General features: G+C 43.3%; 1 protein-coding gene across 4 annotated transcripts in view; it reads left to right on the top strand.

Moving 5' to 3' along the window:
- Nucleotides 1-14,828: 14,828 nt before the first annotated feature.
- Nucleotides 14,829-18,559, top strand: part of NAALAD2 (N-acetylated alpha-linked acidic dipeptidase 2) — a 52,059-nt gene continuing 48,328 nt past the window's right edge. For 3 of the 4 annotated variants that reach the window (XM_019955300.2, XM_019955299.2, XM_019955298.2), the window contains exons 1-2: nt 14,832-14,951; nt 16,014-16,125. In XM_019955300.2, the coding sequence (XP_019810859.2) occupies nt 14,870-14,951; nt 16,014-16,125 (194 nt within the window). In that variant the 5' untranslated portion in view covers nt 14,832-14,869. Of the gene's footprint in view, nt 14,952-16,013; nt 16,126-18,559 lie in introns of all 4 variants that reach the window. The other variant, XM_019955301.2, reaches the window with a different exon arrangement.

The following is an 18,559-nucleotide window of genomic DNA, read 5'->3' as shown; positions in this document are numbered from 1 at the left end:
TTTAGGGCCTTTTATCCTATTTTCAATATGGAAGCTACACTAAAATATTTTGATCCAGCTTAAAGGAATTTTTTTAATTTTCAGTGTTAGTTGGATATTTATTTTTGCTGTGGAAGGACAACCCGTGTTTTAAGAAATGGGATAGATGGACTGTTAAAATTTTGGTCTTTCTGAAAACCAGAAAGTATTCACTGAACATTATTTCATGTCCCCTTGGACCTGTGGCTCTTCCCTTGATCTCACTACTATGAGCTTTCATGTAGAATGCCTTTTTTTCTCATAGTAAGGCTATTCATGAATAAGTGAAAGAGGTTTTCAGATGATTGAGTGGTGAAGTTATTGCAGACTCTGGTTCAAACATAGAAAGAGGGTGAAAAAGATCAAGGTTTAGTCAGGTCTGACTCTTTGTGACCCCATGGACTGTAGTCTGCCAGGCTCCTCTGTCCATGGGATTCTCCAGGCAAGAATACTGGAGTAGGTTGCCATGCCCTTCTCCAGGGGAGCTTCCTAACCCAGGGATTGAACCTGTATCCTGTGTCTCCTGCATTGCAGGCAGATTCTTTACCCACTGAGCCATTGGGGAAGTATTAATAGTAGTATTATTAAAAGTAATAATAGTAGTGCCCGACAGCCTTTCTCAGGGTGGTCTGAGATTTAGAGAGCAGAGAATAAGCACTATATCATCAATACTGTCAATGCCGTTTAGAAAAATATCGAGTTGATCTTTATTAAGGATAGGGTTTGCAGAATATGAATTATACTGCAATTATTATAATTTGTCCTTGGTCACTCTAGCTGGTCAAGAAGTATCAGTTCACTGAAGGAAAAACATGAAATAATTTTAGTTTTTCCAATTATAAAATTGTTGACTACCCCCTTTTCTGCTGTTTTGTCTTGTTAGCAAACCTTGGGCAGTACTGTGGAAGAAGGCAAGGGATGCTCTTAGCCTCCGGCCATTGACCAACGCCTTCATCTGTAGGCCTAGGCCATGCGACACTAGCACTGGGAGAGCACAGTACCACAGGCCCCCCTTTGGGATGGCCTGGACCTTTGTGATGCTGCAGTCTCTGTTGATGTGGTTGTTTCCTGGTCTCTCTGCATGTGGTCCATGTATGTTTCCTTAGAGCTGTCTTCCCTTAAAGTGAGGCAAGATCCAAAAGTTAGATCAAGTAGGTTTAATTGCCACTCTAAGGGGTCTGAATTTTGTTTTTAAGTTTCATGAGAAAGCTTTGAAGGATTTTAATGATAACCTGATCTGATTGACTCTGTAGAGCCTTCTTCATAAAGTAGCAAAGAGTGTTGGTACAGGAACAACAGTTATATGGGGGCTATTGCAGAAGTCCAGATGAGAGATGACTATGGCTGGGATTAGACAAATACTAGTGAAGCAGCTGATTCATGATATATTTTGATTGCAGAACCCATAGAACCTAGTGGTGGATTTGGAAAAAGGTGTGAAAGAAGAGTATGCCAGAGGTATGCCATGATTTGGGCCAGAGGTATGCCAAAAATCTATAAGACAGCCATTAAAACAACTGCAGAAAGCTGGGAGAGAACTGTGGTGTTCACTTGGGGACAAGGATGTGAATAATCAGCAAACGATACAATCACAGGGCAGCAACGTCCAAAGAGAGCTTGTGCTGAATAATGATGTCAGAGCAAAGGCCCATCCTTCTTCTCTGATGAGTACCTACGAGGCCATTCCTACTTCCCATGAAGTGCATTTTTTTATGGTTTTATGACAACGGGTGTCATCAAGTAAAAACAGATATCTGGTAAAATGGAATAGAGAAAGTGCTGTTAGAAGGAAGATCAAATGTCTAGAGAGCTTTGTTCATGATGTAAAGATACTGAAGCCACACAGGGACTGAGGATGTAAGTGAGGACAGAGGATGAGCATGTTGGAAGAAAAAGCATGAGGGGTCCTCTGATTCTAGCACTGTTATGTGAATGCTTCCATAGAAAATAGGCTAAGGTGCATGTTAATGATAAGGAATGAGAAAAGGAAAGCATGGCTTAAGGGCCAAATAATATAACTTACCAGTGTGAGGATTCCACCTGGAATGTTAGCATTGTGGTACACACACTCTCTACTGACAGGATGGCGTGGGTGGTGGTCCGCTCTGTTTTACACTTTAACTTGGGTCTTTTCTGGATTCTGCATTTACTGCTAAGTACAGTAATTGTGACATCAGGAGGAAATCATCCAATCATGGTTTTCTGCTTTTCTTTTTAAATTTCTTCTCACTTATTTATATGAATCTTTTATACTTTTCATACTATATTCTTGTCTCACTTCTTACCCATTCTACAGGTTATGGTATACTGTACAAAATATTAGCATTCTCAAATTTTACTTTAAGTTTTAATCTACTTTAGGGCAGTTTTTTGACCCAGAATTTTAGAAATTATCAATAGGAATACATCTCTTATCAAGAATCTCAGCCATTGTGACATCAACTTACCACATTTTTAGAAAGGGAATGTTGCTATCTGGATGACCAGATTAACATATCACCCTGTGATGTCATCATATGGGCTCAATAAAGGACAGAAATAGTATGGACCTAACAGAAGCAGAAGATATTAAGAAAAGGTGGCAAGAACACACAGAAAAACTCTACAAAAAAAAAAGATATTCACAGCCCAGATAATCACCATGGTGCAATCACTCACCTAGAGCCAGACAACCTGGAATGTGAAGTCAAGTGGGCCTTAGGAAGCATCACTATGAACAAAGCTAGTGGAGGTGATGGAATTCTAGAGAGCTCTTTCAAATCCTGGAAGATGATGCTGTGAAAGTGCTGCACTCAATATGCCAGCAAATCTGGAAAACTCAGCAGTGGCCACAGGACTGGAAAAGGTCAGTTTTCATTCCAATCCCAAAGAAAGGCAATGCCAAATAATGTTCAAACTACTGCACAATTGCACTCATCTCACATGCTAGCAAAGTAATGCTCAAAATTCTCCAAGCCAGGCTTCAACAATACATGAACCATGAACTTCGAGATGTTGAAGTTGGATTAGAAAAGGCAAAGGAACCAGAGATGAAATTGTCAACATCTGCTGGATCATCAAAAAAGCAAGAGAGTTCCAGAAAAACATCTATTTCTGCTTTATTGATTATGCCAAAGCCTTTGACTGTGTGGATTACAACAAACTGTGGAAAATTCTGAAAGAGATGGGAATACCAGACCACCTGACTTGCCTCTTGAGAAATCTGTATGCAGGTCAGGAAGCAACAGTTAGAACTGGACAAGGAACAGACTGGTTCCAAATAAGAAAAGAACAGACTGGTTCGTCAAGGCTGTATATTGTCACCCTGCTTATTTAACTTCTATGCAGAGTACATGATGAGAAACGCTGGGCTGGAAGAAGCACAAGCTGGAATCAAGATTGCCAGGAGAAATATCAATAACCTCAGATATGCAGATGACACCACCCTTATGGCAGAAAGTGAAGAAGAACTAAAGAACTTCTTGATGAAAGTGAAAGATGAGAGTGAAAAAGTTGGCTTAAATCTCAATATTCAGAAAACTAAGATCATGGCATCCAGTCCCATCACTTCATGGCCAATAGATGGAGAAACAGTGACAGACTTTATTTTTCTGGGCTCCAAAATCACGGCAGATGGTGACTGCAGCTGTGAAATTAAAAGATGCTTACTCTTTGGAAGGAAAGTTATGACCAACCTAGACAGCATATTAAAAAGCTGAGACATTACTTTGCAAAGAAAGGTCTGTCTAGTTAAGGCTATGGTCTTTCCAGTAGTCATGTATGAATGTATAAAATATATATGTATATGAATATAAAGAAAGCTGAACACTGAAGATTTGATGCTTTTGAACTGTGGTGTTGGAGAAGACTCTTGAGAGTCCCTTGGAATGCAAGGAGATCCAACCAGTCCATCCTAAAGGAAATCAGTCCTGAATATTCATTAAAGGACTGATGCTGAAGCTGAAGCTCCAATACTTTGGCCACCTGATGAGAAGAACTGACTCATTGGAAAAAACCCTGATGCTGAGAAAGATTGAAGGTGGGAGGAGAAGGGGACAATACAGGGTGAGATGGTTGGATAGCATCACTGACTCAACGGACACGAGTTTGAGTAAACTTCGGAAGTTGGTAATGGACAGGGAGGCCTGGCGTGCTACAGTCCATGGGGTTGTAAAGAGTCAGAGACACGATTCATCGAACTGAACGGATATTTGTACAGTGAGCATCTTGGTGATCCCTCTTTTATGAAAGATAAAGCAACATCTTCAGACAAAACATATAATTTGATGCTAAAAATTATTTATTTTCTATAGAATCCTAATTATTGGCGTGTTTCTTAAGAAATTTACGTATAGTGTTTTATTAATACACAAGTCACACTTTTTCAAACCTTGCTGTGACCCATTTGATGGGATTTGGACTTTGAAGTTACAAGATTACCTCTTCTAGGTTGGTAGAAGAGGAGGAAAAATATTACATAGGAACAATTTACAGGTAGCTCAAATGGTAAAAAATCCACCTGCCAAAGTAAGAGACACAGGCAGGAGACACAGGTTCAATCCCTGGGTTGAGAAGATACCCTTAAGAAGGAAATGGTGACCCACTCCAGTATTCTTGCCTGGGAAATCCCATGGACAGAGGAGCCTGGCCAGCCATAGTCCATGGGGTTACAAACAGCTGGACATGACTGAGAACACAGGAGTAATTAAACTTTATGAATGAAAAGGATACTGAGTTCTGCCTTGTTAGAGCCCCTGAATACTGAGCAGAACAAATGTGATAATGGTTTTACTGAGAGATTGATTTTTCAATATTTAAAATTTTCTATATTTTTTTCTCCATTTTTTAGCTGCAGGAAAGACCAAAAGGGGTTAGCATACACCAACAGTGTTGCTTTGTTAAGTGTGCTTTGTAAGAAGCAAATATCATCTAAGTTGCTAATAATTAGAAACGGTGATAGAAACATTCTTTTATATGCTTAATTAAGAAGATGGAATAATGAATCTCTATCTATATTTTAGAAAAGGCCAAAGCCCTGCTGAACTAGATAACTGGACTTTATACAATGAATTGCCAAGATAAAGCAGGCAGATGCCACCACTTAAGGCATCGACAACCTTCATATTTAAGGTAACACTGCTCCTTCTTAGAACTTTTTATGTTTAATTACGTATTCAATATTTGCCTTCTCACTGTTGTAGGCTTTCTAAAGGCAAGGACCATATTTAGAATTTTCACAATATCTGAAATGCTGTAGGCTCATCAAATGAGTGAATAATCTAATTTTAATTTGGGAAGATTAATTAAATTGGGAAACTGTTAATTAACACACTGATCTCTTTTATTAGTCAACATTTAATTAGCTATAAAAATTGGGATATGAGTAGGAAAAAACAATTTTCACAAATAACCTAGTAATTTTTTTTCTTAAAAATGAGAAAACCAAACAAAATTTAATAACATGTATATATGGGAGAGGGCTTCCCAGGGGGCTCAGTGGTAAAGAATCTGCCTGCTAATGCAGGAGATGCAGGAGACGCATGATATTTTCGATCCCTGGGTTGCAAAGATCCCCTGGAAGATGAAATGGCAACTCACTCCAGTATTCTTGCCTGTAGAATCCCATGGACAGAGGAGCCTGGTGGTCTAGTCCACGGGGTTGCAAAGAGTCAGACACACCTAAGCAGCCTAGCTAACATGCATAGATAAGAGAGACCCAGAGGAATTCAGTAACTCCCCAAAATGGTCAAAACCCTCACCTTGAATACCATCCTTAGCTAAAGCCATTGGGGGCAGTGGTTTGGGGACCTCAGAGTTGGGGAGGGGGGAAGGCCACTCACATGGAGATAGAAAGCAAAAGATTAGTAAAAAAAAAAAAAAAAATGTAGGGCAGAGACAATGGGATATAGAGAGGAATTTTAACAGCCTCTCCCTGTCTACCATACCAAGGAGTTCATCCTATGGTTATCTATGGTGATGGCTGCATTCCTGGGTCAGCTCCTCTGTTTACATTCTTTTAGGAAGTTAGGGGAAGATCAAAGCTTATTCCTGAGCCTTTGGGGGCCTTGATATTCATCTAGAAATAGTGTAGGGGTCAATGTGAAAGTCAAAGTGAAGTTGCTCAGTCGTGTCCGACTCTTAGCGACCCCATGGACTGCAGCCTACCAAGGTCCTCCATCCATGGGATTTTCCAGGCAAGAGTACTGGAATGTGTTGCCATTTCCTTCTTCATAAGTGGCAAATTTTGCTCTCCTACAGTCCTACCTTCGAAATATTTTTAAAGACATTTCACAGTCCAGAAGTCGATAGATTGCTTTATCTCACTGAGTCAGTTTCTTAGTTTTGACAATAAAGTCATGTCAGTTACTCATTTCAGGAAGCACTGATGCAAGCAGGCTCTTAAAGTTAGGCCTATAGGATATAGGCAATCAAGTATTTAATAAGATGCATTTCTATGGAGACAAAAGTAAAACAAGGTTTAGTGATTAGCGGGAGGTGGTTTAGTGATTAGTGGGAGGTGGTTTAGTCACTCAGTCATGTTCGACTCTTACAACCCCATGGACTGTACCCCGCCAGGTTCCTCTGTCCATGGGATTCTCCAGGCAAAAACACTGGAGTCGGTTGCCATTTTCTTCTCCAGGGTATCTTCCCTACCCAGGAATCAAACCCGGGTCTCCTGCATTGTAGGCAGATTCTTTACCGACTGCACTGTGAGGGAATGATTGGAGCAAATTATAAACTCAATATCTGAGTCTTGAGAGTTTCTACTTGAGAAGATTTGGACAGGGAAGCCTGGCATGCTGCAGTCCATACAGTCGCAAAAAGCTGGACATGACTGAGTAACTGAACAACAACAAAAGCAAGGCGAATAGGCAGCTCACGCTCAGAAACACCAAATTCCCCATTTATCTGGGGAAGAAGTTTGTATGGATAACATTTGCGGTGAGGGCTACAGGTGTGTGGCTTTGTGCTGATCGGTTGGTGGTGAGGTAACAGGGTGGGCTGCAGAAATCTGGCCCTCGGCCAGAAGTTGCCAACCTCCACCAGGGTGGGGGGGTCTCAGAAGAATGTAAAGGTATTGTTATGTATATAACATAGGTTCCAGGAGTTACCCTCCTCCACCTGGGTGAGGGTCTCAGAAGAATGTAAAGGTATTGTTATGTGTATAACATAGGTTCCAGGAGTTTCCATCCTCCACCTGGGTGAGGGTCTCAGAAGAATGTAAAGGTATTGTTATGTGTATAACATAGGTTCCAGGAGTTTCCATCCTCCACCTGGGTGAGGGTCTCAGAAGAATGTAAAGGTATTGTTATGTGTATAACATAGGTTCCAGGAGTTTCCATCCTCCACCTGGGTGAGGGTCTCAGAAGAATGTAAAGGTATTGTTATGTATATAACATAGGTTCCAGGAGTTACCATCCTCCACCTGGGTGAGGGTCTCAGAAGAATGTAAAGGTATTGTTATGTGTATAACATAGGTTCCAGGAGTTTCCATCCTCCACCTGGGTGAGGGTCTCAGAAGAATGTAAAGGTATTGTTATGTATATAACATAGGTTCCAGGAGTTACCATCCTCCACCTGGGTGGGGGTCTCAGAAGAATGTAAAGGTATTGTTATGTATATAACATAGGTTCCAGGAGTTACCCTCCTCCACCCAGGTGGGGGTCTCAGAAGAATGTAAAGGTATTGTTATGTATATAACATAGGTTCCAGGAGTTACCCTCCTCCACCCAGGTGGGGGTCTCAGAAGAATGTAAAGGTATTGTTATGTATATAACATAGGTTCCAGAGGAACCAGGAACCTACCCCAAGGCAGCACTGTTGTTTCTAGACTGTCCTCCCTTGTTTCTGTATTCCCTCCCTTCCTTAGATTGCTGTTGTTTAGTCCTTGAGTTTTAGACTCTTTGCAACCCCCTGGACTGCAGCACGCCAGGCTTCCCTGTTCTCCACTATCTCCCAGAGCTTGTTCAAACTCATGTCCATCAAGTCGGTGATGCCATCCAACCATCTCATCCTCTGTCGTCCCCTTCTCCTCCTGCCCTCAATCTTTCCCAGCATGATGGTCTTTCCCAATGAGTCTGCTTTTCGCATCAGATGGCCAAAGTATTGGAGCCAACAGTTTGAACCTGCCCTTTGGAACTCAGGGAAGGTCACAGAGGCTGAATGAAACCGACTTCCTACAAATAAGAAATGGGGGCCACAGAAAGGGTTTGTACCCCGAAGCCCCACAGCATCCTGCTCTGTTTCATAACAGGAGATATACTATCCTTTTAATGTTCTACTCAGTGGACACCTTTGCTCTGACAGCAAAACTGCTTTGGATAGGAGGAATCCAGTCATGAATTGCTAAAGATTGCCTCAAGAATAAAAAAGGGTGGATTCAGGCATCCTGATTACAAGGAAGGCTGTTTTGCAAACCTTGATATCATTTTTTTATGCTATGCTAAGTCACTTCAGTCATGTCCGACTCTGTGAGACCCCATAGACGGCCCACCAGGCTCCCCTGTCCCTGGGATTCTCCAGGCAAGAACACTGGAGTGGGTTGCCATTTCCTTCTCCAGTGCATGAAAGTGAAAAGTGAAAGTGAAGTCGCTCAGTCGTGTCCAACTCCTAGCGACCCCAAGGACTGCAGCCTACCCGGCTCCTCCGTCCATGGGATTTTCCAGGGAAGAGTACTGGAATGGGGTGCCATTGCCTTCTCCGTTTAAAGAGATAAGCTAGGGTAAACAGGACTGGAGGGAGAGGTTAGGGAGGATGACAAAAAACTAGCATCAGTTAGGGTACAAGGCACTTTCGGTGGTTAATCTTATTAATTTGAACCTATAACATTCTTGACAACCCACTCCGGTATTCTTGCCTGGGAAATCCCTTGGACAGAGGAGCCTAACAGGCTACAGCCCATGGGGTCGTGAAAGAGCCAGACAGGATTTAGCAACTAAACAGCAACATTCTAGTGAGATGGGGGACACCCGCAGTTGCAGAAGAAGAAACTGACAGTTACAAACATTTGGAGACTTGTTCTGGTAAAGGAAAAGAAAAGAAAATCCCACCAGTTTCCATGTCGTATGTGGTTAAGAAACTAATGTGTTAAAATTACTTGAAAATTGCTAGTTTGTGCAGAATGTGAATATCAACTAAGGCCTCAATATAGATGAAAGTAAAAGTGAAAGTCGCTCAGTCATGTTCGACTCTTTGAGCCCCTAAGAACTGTAGTCCATGGAATTCTCCAGGCCAGAATACTGGAGTGGGTAGCCTTTTCCTGCTCCAGGGGATCTTCCCAATCCTGGGATCGAAACCAGGCCTCCCACATTACAGGTGGATCTTTACCAGTTGAACCGCAGATCAGATCAGTCGCTCAGTCATGTCCGACTCTTTGCGACCCCATGAATCGCAGCACGCCAGGCCTCCCTATCCATCATCAACTCCCGGAGTTCACTCAGACTCACGTCCATTGAGTCAGTGATGCCATCCAGCCATCTCATCCTCTGTCGTCCCCTTCTCCTCTTGCCCTGTGAAAAGAAGAGAAGTGAAAAGCAAAGGAGAAAAGGAAAGATATAAACATCTGAATGCAGAGTTCCAAAGAATAGCAAGAAGAGATAAGAAAGCCTTCTTAAGCGATCAATGCAAAGAAATAGAGGAAAACAACAGAATGGGAAAGACTAGAGATCTCTTCAAGAAAATCAGAGCTACCAAGGGAACATTTCATGCAAAGATGAGCTCAATAAAGGACAGAAATGGTATGGACCTAACAGAAGCAGAAGATATTAAGAAGAGATGGCAAGAATACACAGAAGAAGTGTACAAAAAATATCTTCATGACCCAGATAATCATGATGGTGTGATCACTGTAGAGCCAGACATCCTGGAAAGCATCACTACGAACAAAGCTAGTGGAGGTGATGGAATTCCAGCTGAGCTATTTCAAATCCTGAAAGATGATGCTGTGAAAGTGCTGCACTCAATATGCCAGCAAATTTGGAAAACTGAGCAGTGGCCACAGGACTGGAAAAGTTGAACTGCAAGGGAAGCCCAAAAAGGCATTCTGCATGAAAGCCTATAGGAGTGAGAGTGCCTAGTTGTGTGCGACTCTTTGTCACTCTTTGGACTGTAGCCTGCCAGGTTCCTCTGTCCATGGGATTTTTCAGGGAAGTATACTGGTTGTTACTCCTGCTAAGTCGCTTCAGTCCTGTCTGACTCTGTGCGACCCCATAGATGGCAGCCCACCAGGCTCCCCCGTCCCTGGGATTCTCCAGGCAAGAACACTGGAGTGGATTGCCATTTCCTTCTCCAATGCATGAAAGTGAAGTGTGAAAGTGAAGTCGCTCAGTTGTGTCCGACTCTTTGTGACCCCATGGACTGCAGCCCACCAGGCTCCTCCATCCATGGGATTTTCCAGGCAAGAGTACTGGAGTGGGGTGCCATCACCTACTCTGAAGTATACTGGAGTGGGTTGCAATTCCCTTCTCCAGGGGAGCTTCCTGACCCAGGGACTGAACCTGTATATCCTGTGTCTCCAACATTGCAGGCAGATTCTTTATCCACTGAGCCATCGGGAAGATAACAGATAAATGTTATCAAAATGGAAAATACGAATACCAAACAAAGCACATCATAGTCAATTAGCCTATAAGGAAAAAAATAGTAGGACTTTTATTTTTGTTTAAATTTACCTCATCCTTGGACTGTAGCCTACCAGGCTTCTCCATCCACGGGATTCTCCAGGCAAGAACACTGAAGTGGGTTACCATTTCCTTCTCCAGGGGATTTTCCCAACCCAGGGATCGAACCTGTGTCTCCTACATTGGAGGCAGACGCTTTAATCTCTGAGCCACCAGGGAAACCCAAATTAAAATTTTAAAAAATGTTTATTTTTCTGAATGTGTTACCATATACACGTTAGTACAGTTCAGTTCAGTCGCTCAGTCGTGTCCGACTCTTTGCGACCCCATGAATCACAGCACGTCAGGGCTCCTTGTCCATCACCAACTCCCAGAGTTCACTCAAACTCACATCCATCAAGTCAGTGATGCCATCCAGCCATCTCATCCTCTGTCGTCCCCTTCTCCTCCTGTCCCCAATCACTCCCAGCATCAGAGTTTTTTCCAATGAGTCAACTCTTCACATGAGGTGGTCAAAGTACTGGAGTTTCAGCTTCAGCATCATTCCTTCCAAAGAAATCCCAGGGCTGATCTCCTTCAGAATGGACTGGTTGGATCTCCTTGCAGTCCAAGGGACTCTCAAGAGTCTTCTCCAACACCACAGTTCAAAAGCATCAATTCTTCGGCGCTCAGCCTTCTTCACAGTCCAACTCTCACATCCATACATGACCACAGGAAAAACCATAGCCTTGACTAGACGGATCTTTGTTGGCAAAGTGATGTCTCTGCTTTTGAATATGCTATCTAGGTTGGACATAACTTTCTTTCCAAGGAGTAAGCGTCTTTTAATTTCATGGCTGCAGTCACCATCTTCAGTGATTTTGGAGCCCAGAAAAATAAAGTCTGACACTGTTTCCACTGTTTGCCCATCTATTTCCCATGAAGTGATGGGACCGGATGCCATGATCTTCGTTTTCTGAATGTTGAGCTTTCAGCCAACTTTTTCACTCTCCTCTTTCACTTTCATCAAGAAGTTCTTTAGTTCTTCTTCACTTTCTGCCATAAGGGTGGTGTCATCTGCATATCTGAGATGATTGATATTTCTCCTGGCAATCTTGATTCCAGCTTGTGTTTCTTCCAGTCCAGCATTTCTCATGATGTACTCTGCATAGAAGTTAAATAAGCAGGGTGATAATATACAGCCTTGACGTACTCGTTTTCCTATTTGGAACCAGTCTGTTGTTCCATGTCCAGTTCTAACTGTTGCTTCCTGACCTGCATACAAATTTCTCAAGAGGCAGATCAGGTGGTCTGGTATTCCCATCTCTTTCAGAATTTTCCACAGTTTATTGTGATCTGCACAGTCAAAGGCTTTGGCATAGTCAATAAAGCAGAAATAGATGTTTTTCTGGAACTCTCTTGCTTTTTCCATGATCCAGCAGATGTTGGCAATTTGATCTCTGGTTCCTCTGCCTTTTCTAAAACCAGCTTGAACATCAGGAAGTTCACGGTTCACATATTGCTGAAGCCTGGCTTGGAGAATTTTGAGCATTACTTTACTAGCATGCGAGATGAGTGCAATTGTGCGGTAGTTTGAGCATTCTTTGGCATTGCCTTTCTTTGGGATTGGAATGAAAACTGACCTTTTCCAGTCCTGTGGCCACTGCTGAGTTTTCCAGATTTGCTGGCATATTGAGTGCAGCACTTTCACAGCATCATCTTTCAGGATTTGAAATAGCTCAACTGAAATTCCATCACCTCCACTAGCTTTGTTCGTAGTGATGCTTTCTAAGGCCCACTTGACTTCACATTCCAGGATGTCTGGCTCTAGATGAGTTATCACAACATTTTGATTGTCTGGGTCGTGAAGATCTTTTTTGTACAGTTCTTCTGTGTATTCTTGTAAGATGTGATTGGTGTTGCAAATAAGATGGTAGGTGTTGCAAGTAAGATTGTAGGTGTTGCACGAGGGCATCAGAGGGGAGACACACTCAAACCATACTCACAGAAAACTAGTCAATCTAATCACACTAGGACCACAGCCTTGTCTAAGTCAATGAAACTAAGCCATGCCTGTGGGGCAACCCAAGACGGGTGAGTCATGGTGGAGAGATCTGACAGAATCTGGTCCACTGGAGAAGGGAATGGCAAACCATTTCAGTATTCTTGCCTTGAGAACCCCATGAACAGTATGAAAAGGTAAAATGATGGGATACTGAAAGAGGAACTCCCCAGGTCATTAGGGGCCCAATATGCTACTGGAGATTAGTGGAGAAATAACTGCAGAAAGAATGAAGGGCTGGAGCCAAAGCAAAAACAATACCCAGCTGTGGATGTGACTGGTGATAGAAGCAAGGTCTGATGCTGTAAAGAGCAATATTGCATAGGAACCTGGAATGTCAGGTCCATGAATCAAGGCAAATTGGAAGTGGTCAAACAAGAGATGGCACAAGTCAATGTTAACATTCTAGGAATCAGTGAACTAAAATGGACTGGAATGGGTGAATTTAACTCAGATGACCATTATATCTACTACTGTGGGCAGGAATCCCTCGGAAGAAATGGAGTAGCCATCTTGGTCAACAAAAGAGTCCAAAATGCAGCACTTGGATGCAATCTCAAAAACGACAGAATGATCTCTGTTCGTTTCTAAGGCAAACCATTCAATATCACAGTAATCCAAGTCTATGCCCCATCCAGTAATGCTGAAGAAGCTGAAGTTGAATGGTTCTATGAAGACGTACAAGACCTTTTAGAACTAACACCCAAAAAAGATGTCCTTTTCATTATAGGGGACTGGAATGCAAAAGTAGGAAGTCAAGAAACACCTGGAGTAACAGGCAAATTTGGCCTTGGAATACCGAATGAAGCAGGGCAAAGACTAATAGAGTTTTGCCAAGAAAATGCACTGGTCATAGCAAACACCCTCTCCCAACAACACAAGAGAAGACTCTACCCATGGACATCACCAGATGGTCAACACCAAAATCAGATTAATTATATTCTTTGCAGCCAAAGATGGAGAAGCTCTATAGAGTCAACAAAAACAAGACCAGGAGCTGACTGTGGCTCAGATTATGAACTCCTTATTGCCAAATTCAGACTGAAATTGAAGAAAGTAGGGAAAACCACTAGACCATTCAGGTATGACCTAAATCAAATCCTTTATGATTATACAGTGGAAGTGAGAAATAGATTTAAGGGCCTAAATCTGATAGATAGAGTACCTGATGAACTATGGAATGAGATTCGTGACACTGTTCAGGAGACAGGGATCAAGACCATCCCCATGGGAAAGAAATGCAAAAAAGCAAAATGGCTGTCTGGGGAGGCCTTACAAATAGCTGTGAAAAGAAGAGAAGTGAAAAGCAAAGGAGAAAAGGAAGGATATAAGCATCTGAATGCAGAGTTGCAAAGAATAGCAAGAAGAGATAAGAAAGCTTTCTTCAGCAATCAATGCAAAGAAATAGAGGAAAACAACAGAATGGGAAAGACTAGAGATCTCTTCAAGAAAATTAGAGATACCAAGGGGACATTTCATGCAAAGATGAGCTCGATAAAGGACAGAAATGGTATGGACTTAACAGAAGCAGAAGATATTAAGAAGAGATGGCAAGAATACACAGAAGAACTGTACAAAAAATATTTTCACGACCCAGACAATCACGATGGTGTGATCACTCATGTTAGTACAGTGGTGCCTATATACAATATTCGAATGAATAAATACAAAATATAAGCATTAAAAAAAAAAAAGAAAGAAATTGATGCGTTATCACGGAGCAGGCAGAACCAGAGATGCTTCCCAAGCGTGAGCAGTTAGAAATTAGATTTCGGCAGGGGGTAATCAACAGGGAAGACAGAGCTGTGGTTAAATATTATTGACTGCGGAAATTTGGCAGTTCCTGGAAAGAGGTTGGTAAGTAGAGTTGATTAGGGGCATTTTTCAGCGGCCTGCCCGCGAACGCAGACTTTGCCCGGGGTGGACAAGGTGGACGGAGCCTGCCACCAAGAAGCATGTCTCCTCCCCCGGCAGGGTCGTCTCTGCCTCGTCGAGGCCTCCGGGCGACCGCAGGGACCGGCAGCTCGGGGCCGGCGTCCCTCCGCCTTCGGAGCCGCGCGGAGGCTGGCGGGGCCCTGAGGACCCGCCCAGGGGACCGCGCTGGGCGGCCGCCTGGGCGGCCCGCGCGCGCCCGGCCGCGCGCCGCCGGCTCGCCCGCGCCCCCGCGGCGCGCCCCCGCGTCCGGCCCCTCCCGCTGCAGTCCGAGGAAGCCATGGCCACCAGCGGGCGCCGACCGTACCTGTGGATATTCCTGGCCGCAGCGCTGGCGTCCTTCCTGGCTGGATTTACGGTGGGTAAGTGTGCTGACCGCTGCCCCGGGCGCCAGGCGCCCCTCCACTCTGCGGCCTGCGTGGAGAGAAGAACGACAGCCTGCGGGAACGGCCGCGGCGCCGCGTCCCAGCCCGACTGGAAGCCGAACGCGATGCATTCCGGCATGCCGAGCTCGGGGCTTCCCTGGTGGCTCAGCGGATAAAGAATCCGCCTGCAATTCAGGAGATCCCATTTGATTCCTGGGTCGGGAAGATCCTCTGGAGAAGGGATAAGCTACCCACTCCAGTATTCTTGGGCTTCCCTGGTGGCTCAGCTGGTAAGGAATCCGCCTGCAATGCAGGAGACCGGTTCCATCCCTGGGTTGGGAAGATCTGCTGGAGAAGGGATAGGCTACCCACTCCAGGATTCTTGGGCTTCCCTGGTGGCTCAGACGGTAAGGAATCCACCTGCATGTGGGAGACCTGGGTTCGATCCCTGGGTTGGGAAGATCCCCTTTAGAAGGGAACGGCTACCCACTCCAGGTTCCTGGCCTGGAGAACTCCATGGACTGGACAGTCTATGGGGTCTCAAAGAGTCGGACACGACTGAGAGCCTTTCGCTTACTCAGGTTACTGTTAAGAGCCGTTGTAAAGAAAATTTAGAGTTGCCATTATTCGCAGGGGTCAAAGAGATTGTTTCGTTTCCAAGAGTCGAAACTTGTAACTGCCCTTCTGTGATCATTTATTGCAAAAATCTCTGGGGAATCCTCCCCGTGTGTCAGCCGCTGCGCTGTGAAGCAGACCTCCTTGGGAGAACAAGAAAGATAGAGGCCCGTGCTCTAATACATAACACGAGGAAAATGACAAGATTCTCTCTCATCTAAAACTCCTTTAACCAACTCAGAATTACACAGCGGAATTTGAAGGTTTTCTGCATTTAGTTTGAATTCTTCGCACCGCCGCCGGTGATCTGTTTCTCTGCTGAGGGCTCTTTGTGTTGTTGCTGTTTTTTGACTTTTGGGGTGGGGGGACTTTTAGTTTTTATAAAAGTCAAAAGCACTTATTGTGTATGTAATATGCATATGTCCCCACCCCCACCCCCCACAGGTTGGCTTAGTAAGCCCCTCAAAGATACGGCCACTTCAGCAGACAGTCACCAGAATTTAAGGTGGAAACTGATATCTGAGATGAAAGCTGATAATATAAAATCATTTCTTCGGTAAGTTTGTTTTGAATAAGTGATCTTAAAAATAAGAATTTTGACACAATGCAGAGTGAAAACTGTTTGAAAACTGATTATATTGATGTGGGTAACCTTTGTGTGAAATGATATAATATCATATTAATTCCTGGTAGTTTAAATGTCCCTTTATACCACTCTTAGAGTAAAATCTATTTGAATGATGCCGAAGTCTTTCTTCCCTGACTCGTGTGCAAAAAAAGTCTTTGGTTTCTTTATTAAGAGATGTTCCAACTTCATGCACTTTGAAGGGCAGCTGAACGTTACTCTCTGTTCCCCAGGCCTGGGTCTAATCAGGGAATTTATTTAAATGTCACATTCTATCAGGAAGACTCAGATGGTGGTAAACTTTGATTTAGAGAGAAAGAGATTAAAGTTTCAGATTCCGTTCACCAAAGATTAAACCTTTGTCCCATCTACAAACTTAAGGGACATAAAGAGGACAGAAAGAAAGCAGAAGGATCAGTGCAAAACCCCCAGTGTCTTAGCAAGAGAAAGAATGACATTCAGGGGAGTGATTATGAAGTTCTTGAAGACAGCTATTGTGACATTTATTTCACTAAAGAAAAAAAAAAAAACAGTTTTATTGAGGTATAAGAAAATTAGAGACACCAAGGGAACATTTCAAGCAAAGATGGGCTCGATAAAGGACAGAAATGGTATGGACCTAACAGAAGCAGAAGATATTAAGAAGAGATGGCAAGAATACACAGAAGAACTATACAAAAAATATCTTCACGACCAGATAATCACGATGGTGTGATCACTCATCTGGAGCCAGACATCCTGGAATATGAAGTCAAGTGGGCGTTAGGAAGCATCACTACAAAGCTAGTGGAGGTGATGGAATTCCAGTTGAGCTATTTCAGATACTAAAAGATGATGCTGTGAAAGTGCTGTACGCAATATGCCAGCAAATTTAGAAGACTCAGCAGTGGCCACAGGACTGGAAAAGATCAGTTTTCATTCCAATCCCAAAGAAAGGCAATGCCAAAGAATGCTCAAACTACCGCACAATTGTACTCATCTCACACACTAGTAAAGTAATGCTCAAAATTCTCCAAGCCAGGCTTCAGTAATATGTGAACTGTGAACTTCCAGATGTTCAAGCTAACTTTAGAAAAGGCAGAGGAACCAGAGATCAAATTGCCAACATCTGCTGGATCATGGAAAAAGCAAGAGAGTTCCAGAATAACATCTATTTCTGCTTTATTGACTGTGCCAAAGCCTTTGACTGTGTGGATCACAATAAACTGTGGAGAATTCTGAAAGAGATGGGACTATCAGACCACCTGACCTGCCTCTTGAGAAATCTGTATGCAGGTCAGGAAGTAACAGTTAGAACTGGACATGGAACAATAGACTGATTCCTAATAGGAAAAGGAGTACGTCAAGGCTGTATATTATCACCCTGCTTATTTAACTTATATGCAGAGTACATCATGAGAAACGCTGGACTGGAAGAAGCACAAGCTGGAATCAAGATTGCCAGGAGAAATATAAATCACCTCAGATATGCAGATGACACCACCCTTGTGGCCGAAAGTGAAGAAGAACTGAAGAGCCTCTTGATGAAAGTGAAAGAAGAGAGTGAAAAAGTTGGCTTAAAACTGAACATTCAAAAAACTAAGATCATGGCATCCAGTCCCATCACTTCATGGCAAATAGATGGGGAAACAGTGGAAACAGTGGCTGACTTTATTTTTGGGGGGCTCCAAAATCATTGCAGGTGGTGACTGCAGCCATGAAACTAAAAGATGCTTACTCCTTGAAAGGAAAGTTATGACCAACCTAGACAGCATATTAAAAAGCAGAGACATTACTTTGCCAACAAAGATCCATCTAGTCAAGGCTATGGTTTTTCCAGTAGTCATGTATGGATATGAGAGTTGGACTATAAAGAAAGCTGAGCGCTGAAGAATTGATACTTTTGAACTGTGGTGTTGGAGAAGACTCTTGAGAGTCCCTTGGACTGCAAGGAGAGCCAACCAGTCCATTCTAAAGGAAATCAGTCCGGAATATTCATTGGAAGGGCTGATGCTGAAGCTGAAACTCCAATACTTTGGCTACCTGATGCAAAGAGCTGACTCATTGGAAAAGACTCTTATGCTGGGAAAGGTTGAGAGCAGGAGAAGAAGGGGATGACAGAGGATGAGATGGTTGGATGATATCACCAACTCAATGGACATGAGTTTAGGTAAACTCCAGGAGTTGGTGATGGACAGGGAGGCCTGGCATGCTGTTGTCCATGGGGTCTCAAAGAGCTGGACACAACTGAGCGACTGAACTGAACTGAGCTGAATTTCCATAGAATATACGGCATCCATATAAAGCTTATAATTTGAGAGTGTTGACATATGAATAATACACTCAGCCAACCTCCTCCTCAATCAAAAGACAGAAAAATTATATC

This window comes from Bos indicus, chromosome 29 (genome assembly GCF_029378745.1).
Source record: "Bos indicus isolate NIAB-ARS_2022 breed Sahiwal x Tharparkar chromosome 29, NIAB-ARS_B.indTharparkar_mat_pri_1.0, whole genome shotgun sequence".
Lineage (NCBI taxonomy): Eukaryota > Metazoa > Chordata > Mammalia > Artiodactyla > Bovidae > Bos > Bos indicus.
Note: the sequence above shows the minus strand (reverse complement) of the source record. Positions and strands in the feature narration are given on the sequence as shown.